Raw genomic sequence first — 12172 nt, 5'->3', positions numbered from 1 at the left:
GGTTGATTGTCATCCCCTCCTGCATATTCAGGAAATGCTGGCTAATATTGCGTACTCAAAGGTTTTCCCGATCATTGACTTGCACTCGGCCTATCACCAAACCCAGCTCTCAAAAAAATCAGTCACTCACTGTCTTTGCAACTCCGTTTAGTGCCTTTCAAATTTTTGAAGCTGCCTTTTGTATTCGCATCGGCGGCAAGTGTGTTTCAAAAATTGATGGATGGTTTATTTAGTGACATGCCACATGTGCAAGCAATTCAAGACAATATACTTGTATATACAGACACCAAGGACAAACATGTACTCGTCCTGCATAAAGTGTTAAGCATTCTACAAACTAGAGGTATGAGTGTAAAACGAAGTAAATGCAAGCTTCTAGTACAAGAAGTTGAATATTTAGGACACCTCATTTTGGATAAGGGAATCAAACCGAAATTTTGCAATGTGGAAGGCATTCAAAATGCTTCGGCTCCCACTGATAAGGATGAGTTGCCTTCCTTTCTGGGGCTTTGTGAGTATTATGCAAGATTTGTACCACTTTATGCCATAGCCGTGCCCTGCAGCCCCAAAGATCTCTTCTCAAGAAAGGTTAGAAATTTGAGTGGAATTGCACTGTAAATGCTGTGTTTGAAGAAGTTAAGCTTTTGGTGGTGAATGCTCCTACTCTGTGAACATTTGTGTCTACAGGAAAATCATTCATTATGGGTGACGCCAGCCGTAAGGGGCTTGGGGCTGTTTTTGGTCAGTGTGTGAATAGGCAGCAAAACATCATAGCATTTGCTTCTAGAGCTTTGTCCGGTGCTGACAGCAATTATAGCACCATTGAAAGGAAAGCGCTGACCATAGCATAGGCGATACAAAAGTTTAAAACATATATTTGGGGAAGTTCTTGCGGAAGTTTCACTGACCACAAGTCTTTGGTATTTCTATTGTCTGGGAATGGCTTGGGTAGGGCATCTACAATTTTGGTTTGATTACCATTCAAATTACAGGAGTACAATTTGGTGGTCAAATATATTCAAGGAGGAAAAAACATTTGTGCAGATTGTTTATTACGTCTTCCTATTACACATAACAGTGATTCCTTGGATAGCTCTGACGGAGAATGTGTGGTGGGGCTCATTGATGCTGTGCTTGCTTGTCAGGGGTCTGTCACTGAAGAATAATGGGATGCAGCTATGAATGAAGCCAATACCTTGAAAAAGTTGAGTTCTACATCAAGAACATATGGCCATCTGAGAAAACTCTCACTGGTGAGATGAGGTGTTTCGCTCAGGTTGCCGAGGAATTATCATTTGAGGAGGGCATTTGTATGAGGAATGGAGTTTTTGTACCCCCTGCTAGTCTCAGTAAGAAAATTATTTGCATGGCACATGAAAGCCACCTGGGAATCTCAACTAGCACTAAGAGGATTAAGCAAATTTACTGGTGGCCAAGTGTGGATAAACAAGTCTCTAACTTTGTTGAAGTATGCCCTCAGTGTGTTGTCTCTGATAAACATTGGAAGTTGTCTAAGAAACCTTTATACCCGCTTCTTTTCCTGGAAGAGTGTGGGAGAAGATTGCATTAGACTTCTATGGTCCTTTCAATCTGCTTTCTTCTGAAAAGAGGTACTTGTTAGTAGTCATTAACTACTTCTCAAAGTCATTTGTATTACTCCTTTGTAGAAGTAGCAATGGAAATCAATTTTCTTGAAAATAAATTTAAGGTGGTAGGTTCACCCAGTTGCATAGTTACAGACAATGGCATGCATTTTGTTTCCAAACAAAAATTAAGACTTCATGAAGAGGTTTGATGTGAAGCAATAGGGATAGCTTTGTATAGTCCTTCCCCTAATGGACTAGTTGGGAGGGGAAATTGTTTTTTAAAAGAAGATATACAAACAGCTCTTGCTGCTAACATTATTGTTGCTGAATTTTTCCAAGAAAAGGTTTGGGCATACCTCATATCACCTCACTACCACTGGGGTTACCCGTTCAAGGCACTTGGAGGGAGGGAAGCTAGATCTAACCTTTTGCCAGACTGGTTCCTTAATTTCTCGGCTGGACTTAATCTAGATAAAGGATGAGTTGAAGGGGAGAATGCTAAAATTATCAGAGACAGGGTTGCAACAAAACAGCTGGCGCAGAAACGTTTGTTTGATGGGAGATCTAAAGTTAAAGATACACATTTTGCTGTCAACGATTGGTTGCTTATAAAAAAAACGTAAAGAGTCAGCAAGGGGCTGTCCAAATTCTAATTTCCCATGCATATTATCAGAGTCAGTAAACCCTCTGTTTGGTTGGCTAGGAAGGGATGGTGGAATAAGAACAATGTGGCCCACTTAACAGATAGACAAGTTGCTATCTTTAAGTGGGATTATGCTGACAGAACCAGGGTGGATGAATCTGATCTAAGCTATGATGCTGAGGTTTCATCTGAACCTGTAACTCAAAGGCCACACACTACTGTTATTGATGATGGAGGTGTTCTATAACCAATTGTCAGGACAATTGTGTTAGGAGGGTACTTTGGTCACCTGAGTTTGGCAAGAGAGTGGTTGATTCTGATCTCTCTATGTCAGGTGTTCAGGATAATTCAGTTCAAGAGGGCTATTTCTCACATAGCCAGTGCTCAATCGAATTGACTTCAAAATTGCGTAATTATGTTCTCAGCTGATTTGTTTTGTGTATAAGGATAAGGAAGGGGTGATGTGGTATTCGTGGGTTTCTATGTATTCTTATGTTGTTTTAAATGTCTCATTGTTCTGTGCTTGTGCAGAGCTTTTATTTGATATGCTTTGGATGTACTATGCACCTTATTTGGAACCATGGGCCTCGGGTACTCATCTGGTTCTAGAGCGTATAGGAAATCAGTTGCCTGCCGCTCTGAACTGGATGGGAGCTCATCGTCGTGGGTCCTAGGAATAAACCTATGAAAGCTACTTACCTCTTGAGTCAGCGTTTTCTTTCCTGAGCTACGGAAATTGCCTGAACCCCTACCACAAGTGCTCTATTCACACATTTACTGCTTTTCTGCCATAAGAGGTTATCAATATACTTTTTATTTCAATTTTTATTTTGGAGTATCTGAAGTGGAGGGTGGAGTGATGCATGAGAAGTATAGGACAACATGTTGGCCACTGTCCCCCTGATTTTCTATTAGATTGCTCATGCTCGGTCTAAATGGAATGGTCAATTTAGGCCTTGATAGTGGAAGGTCAATTTCCTACCATAGAACAAGCGTTCTTTAGCATGTCCCTTAATACATAGCAAAATGCAGTGGCCGCTGCTTTGCCCATCCAAACAGACTTCATCTTTAGTGACTGATAACTGTCTTGTAGACCATGAGGTGCCCACAGAATAGAGGCTACTGATGCCAATATATCTGATGTCTTTGAGTCAGTCTCACTACTTTTTGGGAGAGTGGTGAACAAATCTTTGGGAGAAGGGGACAGTGGTGAGAGAAAGAGGGGAAGTAAAAGAGAGAGAGAAAAAACTTCTGTCATCTAGTAGAACATCAGGATGTAGAAATTTAGGGGTCATTTCAGCCCAGGAAATGGCTCTGGGCAATGAGGCCCTTTGGTATACATCTTGATGCCCATACAAAGACGGAATTTTAATATCAATGAACCTATTCCAACAGAACATGAAACAATGGATGATTTATAGATGGAACATGCCAGGTTCCAAGTGGGAGTCAGTAGTGACTCCAAATTTTGATCATAACTGGAAGTTCAAACCAAATGTAGATAGTTCCATTTGGATGGAAGCATTAGAACACAAATAAGAACGTGGCAAAAAAGACCCCAGGGGCTCCAAAAGTGGAAAACAAAATAAACCAGAGGAGCGCAGCTGCCAGTGAACAAACAGCAAACACCAAGTGTAAAACCAGCACAAAATAAAAAGTACTCAAGTCAGGAGACCAAGAATGCTTTCCTATATCTGTTTCTGCCTGGAATTACAACAAAGGTGTTCTTAGTGCCCCAGATGCTGGTTTGAATAACCTAGGAGAACTTCACTCAAACCATCAAAAATCGTTTCCTCCAACATTGACAAAAACCCCTAGAAATCCTGTGTATGCCACAACAGGAGAGCTGGAATCCGAGAACTGGGTTTCTCACATATGCTGTCATGAAATGACATGAATTTCGGTACTGCTAAATGTTTTCGAATTTTAAAATCCTGTATGTACCCAATCCACTAAGCTGCTCCTAGCTGCTAGTTGGCACATTGATCCTGTGTTTCATGCACCCTTTCTGAAATATTTAGCCAGGTTGCCTTTACATATGTTACATACTGCACCTACTGTAGTATAGGGTGGAGGGCCAGAGTTTGAAATAGTGGTGATCCATGACTCTAGCACATTCTGAGCTCAATTACAATATCTTATTTACTGGAAAGGATGCTACCCAGCTGGCTGCTCATAGGAATCTTTTGTACATACTCCACGCCTTGGACATGCCTTCTGTTGATGGTTTCTGGAATAGGTACTGTCACTCCTTAAAGGGATTCACACAGAAATTATCCTCTTGGAGGTAGTCAAAGAAATCATGATCTCAACACTACACTGCTACTCAAAGACCTGGAGACTTTGGAATCCAGCCGCACACTGGGTATTGAACTGATACATTACCTAAACAAGTGATAGTCTTCCTTCCTGGTCCATGATGATGCCTTTGCTGGTTTGGTGTATGAGACAGTCCCTATAAATAATGGTGGCACTGGATTACTTCTGGGAAAGGCATGACATTGTGAGTATATAAACGTCTCAAACTGGATCCTCTTTGTCTAGCAACTGTGTATCTTTTTGGGCTGCTTCACTATTGTGCCAGTTCACACCTAGCATCCCTCAATGTGCACATTTATTGTTTTTATAGGTGCCCTCTGGTCTTCCCATCACTTATCTGCTGAACATTTCGGTTTATTTCCAGGTATTCCAGTTTATGAAGTGTTGATGATTGGTAATGCTTCACCTCCTCAGGGCCCATTACAGGAGTATTCATTTTAATACTGTGGGTAAAGCTTCTCCTATAGCCCACACTGGTGAGTACATATGTTTAAATTGACCAATTGCTATTGTTCAATAAACAACAATACCCCTATGTTAAATGTACTATGTTCTGCAATAGGTGTTGAACTTGCTCCAGAGGCAATTCTGGAGCATACCAGAACACAAGTTGCATTGCTGTGTTTCTCCCTTTCCTATCGCTCTTTCCCTCCTTCCCTAGGGTCTCGTTTATAATTCTTGTTCTCATGCTACGTGCTTGTGTTCAGGCTTAAGGGAGGGAAGGGGTCAGCATCGGAAGTCGTCAAATCTAATCGTGACAGTTTGCAACTTTGTTTACTGTTACTTTTCTGTTTATTGGCAATCTCTTTTCACTCCTCAAGCAACTGGTCACCAAATAATATACTCGATCAACTTCATCTTTGATCATGTAGCCTCTTCTTATATACCCATCTTGGAAAATTGCCATAATCCCTGCATCGATAGTATAAGACTTAGATCAAGGCCACGCTGTTTACAGGGGGGTCTCGGGCAAGACACTCTCGAAGCACCAAAGGAACAAAAATTGTGCAGCCTGCATCATATTTATTCTCTGACAGTATGACCACATTTTGCCACACTAAACACATCATACCTGCTGCCAATCAATTAACCTCATCGCTGCTAGGCTTGCCCCCCCGTGCTAAGCCATTTTTTGACTATTTGGGGTAGTTTGTGCTTAGGCCATGTAACTTTTTGACCACATAAGGAATCCTTGTCAAATTTGCGTACTTGTTTTCTAACATCATGGGGATTCTAAAGGTACCCAGGGTTTGTGGATTCCCCTGAAGGGGACCCAGAAATTCGCCAAAATACAGCTACATTTTTTTATCTTTTTTTTAATGGGAAAAAAGGGCTACATATGAAAGTGTCTGTTTTTTCCCCTGCAAATGGTATCAAAAAGGGGTTGTGGTGCTGAAATCACCATCTTCCCAGCTTTCAGGGCCAAGCAGACTTTTGCCAGAAAACCAAAATCTTTTACACAGTTTTGGCATTTTTCTGGGACATAGACTATTTTTGCTATTTTTTGTGCTTTCAACCTCTTTCAAGTTAATGGTAGAAATGGATATGAAAGCAATAATGGATCCTAGAAAGCTATACATTTTAGAAAATTAGACAAAATTCTGAATTCAGCAAGGGGTCATTTGTGTAGATCCTTCAAGGATAGAAACTAACCGTTGAATATAGGAAAAATTGACCATTAGTTGAAAAAAAATCCATTTGAGTCAACATTTTCACCTGTAACTTCTTCTAATTATGACAGCTGTTGGAAAGCAATATACCGTTACATCCACTGGACCTTTCTGGTTGTGGGGATATATAGGACGTGTAGGTTCACCAAGAACCCGACAAACCCAGAGTCAATAACTGAGCAGCGTCTTGCAATGGTTTTTTATTATGTACCGGGTATATAGCAATTAATTTGGGAAAATAGATACATGGAAAAACCGGTATGAAAGACACCTATGTATTTCTGAAATTGGAACAAAATATAGAGTTTAGAAACTGTAAGTACCTTTTCTAGCATGAGAATTATAGGTCATTTTTCAAAATTACTTCTTTTTTTATACATAGTCTTTCATTTGGAAGGCAGAAATGCATCGAAAGTCAATAGGTAATAACAGTTGCTCTACAATTCTGTGTTACTCTGAGTCTCCCGATAAAAATGGTACCTCACTTGTGTGGGTAGGCCAAGTGCCCGCGACAGGAAACGGCTCAAAACGCAACGTGGACACACTTTATTTTTACAGTGAAAACAGACCCTTTTTTTGTAAAGTGCCTAGCTGTAGATTTTGAACCCTAGATCTGCCGGCACCTAGGGAAACCTAGCAAATCTATACATTTTTGAAAACTAGGCACCCAGGGGAATACAGTATGGGGTGACTTGACTAGCTCTCACCAGGTTCTATTACTCAGAATACCTTGCAAACCTAAACATTTGTTAAATAAAAACATATTTTCTTCACATTTCAGTGGTGGAAAGTTCTGGAATCTGTGTGGATCCAAAAAATTCCCCCCACCCCGTGTTCCCTAAAGTCTTCCAAGAAAAATGGTACCTCACTTGTGTGGGTAGGCCTAGTGCCCGCAACAGAAAACGGCCTAAAACGCAACATTGATACACCACATTTTCACAGTGAAAACTGACCCTTTTTTTGCAAAGTGCCTAGCTGTAGATTTTGAACCCTAGCTCCGCCGGCACTTTGGAAAACCTAGCAAACCTATACATTTTTAAAAACTAGACACCCAGGGGAATCCAAGATGGGGTGACTTGACCAGCTCTCACCAGGTTCTGTTACTCAGAATCCCTTGCAAACCTAAAACATTGTTTTTTAAAAACACATTTCCCTCATATTTCTGTGGTGGAAAGTTCTGGAATCTGCGTGGATCCACAAAATTCTACCCACCCCGCGTTCCCCAAAGTCTTCCGAGAACAATGGTATCTCACTTGTGTGGGTAGGCCTAGGGCCCGTGACAGGAAACAGCCCAAAACACAATTTGGACACACCACATTTTCACAGTGAAAACGGACCCTTTTTTTGCAAAGTGTCTAGCTCTAGATTTTTAACCCTAACTCATCCAGCACCTAGGGAAACCTAGCAAACCTATACCTTTTTTTAAACTAGACACCCAGGAGAATCCAGGATGGGGTGACTTGTCTGGCTCTCACCAGGTTATGTTACCCAGAATCCCTTGCAAACCTCAAACTTTATTTTTTTTTAAAAACTCATTTTCCTCAAATTTCTGTGGTGGAAAGTTCTGGAATCTGCGTGGATCCACAAAATTCCACTCACCCGCATTCCGCAAAGTCTCCTGAGAAAAATGGTACCTCCCTTGTGTGGGTAGGCCTAGTCCCTGCGAAAGAAGAAACAGCCCAAAACGCAACATGGGCACAACACATTTTCATGGTGAAAACTGACCCTCTTTTTGCAAAGTGCCTAGCTGTGGATTTTGAACCCTAGCTCTGCCGGCAGCTAGGGGAACCTAGCAAAAATATACATTTTTAAAAATTAGACACCCAAGGGAATCCAGGATGGGGTTACTTGTCTGGCTCTCATAATTTTCTGTTACCCCAAAGTCAATAAAAAAATAATCCCTGGTTTCTAGAGAGCTTTCTGCCCCCCCCCCCCCGGGGGGGCAGATTGGGGGCTTCTGCCCCCTGGGGGGCAGATAGACTCACATTTCTCTGGGGGGGCATTGCAATGCCCTTTTTGGGCGGCCCCCACCCCAACGTCAATAAAAAAAATAATCCCTGGTTTCTAGTGGGCTTTCCACCCCCGGGGGGCAGATTGGGGGCTACTGCCCCCATCTGCGCCCCGGGGGGGGGGGGAGACTGTTTCGATCAAATATGGGTGGAGCAAAGGCCCTTTTCCAAGGGGCTGCTCCAGCATCTCTGGTGCTACTGGGAGGATCCCTGGTGCTACTGGGTGGATCCCTGAGATAGCCCCACAAGCATCGAAACTGAGAAACTGAAACTAAGATTCAGTTTCTATTTCGTTGCAAGGACGATTGCGCGCCATGCGCGCGATCATCATTGCAATGAAATTCCAAAATAGGCTTGGGGAGGTTGGGAAGCTCTTCTCCACCTCCCCAGGCAAAAACAATGGGAAATCCCTCTGCTGTCTGCAGCAGAGGGATTTCCTGAGCATGTGCTCATGACGGAATGGTTCTGTCATGAGCACACTAGAACTTGTGCTCATGACGGAACCATTCAATCATGAGCATAGAAGGGGTTAAAGTTTGCATTTCTAGGTACTGTTATAGTGCAAACATTTTAGCAACTATCTTTTAAAGGGCTGCACGTCCCACAAACTAGTTAGTTGCCTCCCTCCCTCAAGCTTCTCTCATCCTCACAGTTGGATACAAAATATTTTGGATGAAGGTCATTACCAGGTCAAGGCTCAAGCCTATGCAACTCTGTGTGACAGCACCATAAGATTTGAAAAACACATCCTGAGATGGCCCAAGGAATAAAGACTCACTCTTTCTGAGCCTCATTCTGGCCCAATGTTTAGGATCCCCTTACAGTCCCAACAGTCTATCCAGCATAATTATCACTACCACCTTCCACAGACTTTTCAAATGCACTACACTAGCCCCTACCACTTTTCACACAAACAAGTTGTGTGTTTAATCAAGGCTGAATATATTCTCTTACTCTAACTGCAAGCCTACAACAACATACATAAGCACAAAAGGAGATCTGTACACTGTGCAATCAGGCCTTAAAAGCTGCATGCTTGCCTCCTTGCTCGTACAACCTCCAGCAGGATTGACTGATTTTAAAACCTTTGAAAAAGGGGGCGTGGTCTGGCGCCGAGAGACGATGGTGGCCGGTTAACGCTGCCCCGTTCCGAACTCCGAGGGGGTTCTTTATTCAAGCAGCAGCAGCGTCTCAGCATACATACTAGTCCGAGGATTTTGTTGGCAAAACCACCCTGCTTCACATGATGCCTTCATTTCACCGCGGTAAGGAGATGACACCGCGTATTTCTCCTTAACGGTTGCGGCACGTTTCCTTGACTGGATCCTCTGCGTAAAGCATCCTAATGCCAACATTTTACAGTTTTCTGCTAATGAATACTGATACAAGCACTAGCATGTTTCTGGATTATTTTGCTCTTTTAACTGCATGCTATTCAGCAATTGTTCGTTTTTTTGATTTATTTGGCATGCAAACTTTGTTTTGACAACTGAATTAACCAATATGCTATACGATTGAGTAAGCCAATATAGAGCTGCACTTGAGGACTTCTGCATTTTCAACTGCGGTGTTGTGCAATTTCTCTCAACCTTTCCTCAAAATTGTTCTTTTGTGGCGGTGACGTTCATGTCTATGGGAAGAATCAAACCTGTCAGGAGTGCTATCTCCGCTGGTGTTTTACGCTCTAAAACTCCCACTTTGACAACCTCAAATCCTTTCTCAGTATTACAAAGTGACATGGAAGACCCAGAGCAGTTTCTCTCTCCCCTATCCCTGTGGGGACATCCTCATCACCTTCCACTTCCAATTCCTCCCATGCTTCGCAGTCCTCTTTATCGAATGGGAAAAATGCCTCTAAGCCTGCAACTCCCTCAACATCGTCAACTACTAAACGACCTAAGAAAGGATCCTCCTTCACCAACTATTTCTCCTCCACCAACATCTATAGACTTACTCCGAGACGAGATATGGGCTCTCAAGCCCTATATGGAAGAAACAAATTTACGTTTGTTTAGTCTAGAGGTTAAATGGTCTATGTTCGACAACAAAATTTAATTTAATGGAACGTCAAATTGTATCTCTACAAGCGTCTTCTCAACTGATTCATCCTATGAAGGCAGAGATATCCCAGCTTCAGAAACAAGTGGAAACCTTGAAAACTGAAGCAGACATAATAATCTACGAATTTATGATCTAACTGAAGGATTGGAAGGATCCAACCCTATTTGTTCCTTCTGTCCTTTCATCCTCAGATCCTTGCGTTACCTGAATCACCACAACTAAATATACAAAGAGCCCACAGACTTGGTCATGCTCCTCCAACCTTGTCATCCTCACGCAAACCGAGAGGTGTAATTTGATACTTTCTAGAGTACACTGATTTCTTGAAGGTTTTACAGGCAGTTAAATTTAAACACCGTATATCTTGGATTCTGCTAAAGTCAAGGCTGACGGAAGGAAAAGCTCCTTGGCATTAAGTCCAGCACTACGAGACTTAAAAACTAGATTCCGCTTAATCCATCCTTGCCTCTTCAAAGTGACTTACAAAAATAAGACAAGTACATCAGAGGACCCAGCCCTACTTCAGCGATTCATCGACAACTATAAAGAAGAAACCACGGAGATTGCGAGATCCTCAACCGCTGCTTGATAATATTACTTCTCTTCTTTTATGAAATTATGAGCTACTTCTACTGTTTTTATTGTATGTGTTTCTACCACGTGTTGATTAACTGTCACTATTTTCCCTTATGTTTTCCTAATTAGGTGCAGTTTTGCTGTGCTACCCATCGTTGCATAGTTCATTTGGATCACCCCCCCCTCATTGCTTGTCCCGGAGTTGTGACTAGTTGTTCCATCTTCTCCTAGTGGCCTCAGCATCCTCCACCTTATGTTTGAGTTTTTGGTATATTTTATTGTTCACTTTATCTAGTGTCTTGATCTTTTTCCTTATTTTTCTATCTCTTTCTTTTTTCTTTCTCTCCTGTCTTCCTCCTGTTTTCTTTTACCATTCCCTTTTCTACTTTTATTTTTTACTTTACCTCATTTCTACCTGAGAGCTTTACTTTCTATTATCCTACTTATTTCAAATTTTCCATTGTTTATGCTGTAGTTTTTCCTAATTTCTCTTTTATTTTTTGACTAATGACATTAGGTGTTGTTTCCTGGAATGTTAAAGGTTTGGCCACACCTATTAAAAGGCAAAGAGTTCTTACCCACTTGTCTAATCTTAAATCAGATATTGTATTTTTACAAGAATGTCATTTAGTTGCTTCAGAGGTTCTAAAACTTAAACGTCAATGGGTTGAAAATATTTTTTCTTCTCCAGGTACGAGTAAAAGAAATGGGTTTATAGTTCTTTGTCACAAAAAGCGTAATGTCTCTCACTTATCTAAAGATTCAGATAATGAAGGGCGTTGGTTGGTTGTTCACCTTATAGTTAAAAGTATACCTATTTCGTTGTTCAATGTATATGCACCTACTAAACCTGACAATAATTTTTGGCCAGCCATATCTACTCTTTTAATGTCCATTTCTGCACAATATGTTATTTTTGGTGGTGATTGTAGCTTAGTCATAGATCCTTATAATGATTGTACCTCTAAAGTATCTTTTGTCCCTTCTCCATTGCACCTACACTTTACCAACCCAATTACGCACAGAGCTCTTGTTGATTCCTGAAGATTATGTAATCCACAACTAAATGTTATGTTATGTTATGTTATGTTATGTTAATGATATTTTTAAAGCGCATCGGTTACCCGGGGGTGTCCTGGTGCTAGTTACATCTCCATTAGGCAAGAAACGGAAGGAAAGAGTTTTATTGGGCAAAGAGCCAGGTTTTTAAGCCTTTCATGAAAGTTGGGAGATCCGTGGCATTCTACCACCCCACCGAGCTTTTTTAGTGTGTGGCACTAAGACCAACTTGGCACCCAGGGAGCGAAT

At 41.6% G+C, this 12172-nt stretch overlaps 1 protein-coding gene across 6 annotated transcripts in view; it reads left to right on the top strand.

Moving 5' to 3' along the window:
* Positions 1-12172, top strand: part of LOC146855498 (uncharacterized) — a 61662-nt gene that overhangs the window by 31888 nt on the left and 17602 nt on the right. For 4 of the 6 annotated variants that reach the window (XM_085653325.1, XM_085653326.1, XM_085653327.1 and 1 more), the window contains one exon: positions 4913-5024. In XM_085653325.1, the coding sequence (XP_085509451.1) occupies positions 4946-5024 (79 nt within the window). In that variant the 5' untranslated portion in view covers positions 4913-4945. Of the gene's footprint in view, positions 1-4912; positions 5025-10993; positions 11428-12172 lie in introns of those variants that run through there. The other 2 variants (XR_014981333.1, XR_014981332.1) reach the window with 2 other exon arrangements.

The sequence above is a fragment of the Triturus cristatus genome, chromosome 4_1, assembly GCF_964204655.1.
Source record: "Triturus cristatus chromosome 4_1, aTriCri1.1, whole genome shotgun sequence".
Lineage (NCBI taxonomy): Eukaryota > Metazoa > Chordata > Amphibia > Caudata > Salamandridae > Triturus > Triturus cristatus.
Note: the sequence above shows the minus strand (reverse complement) of the source record. Positions and strands in the feature narration are given on the sequence as shown.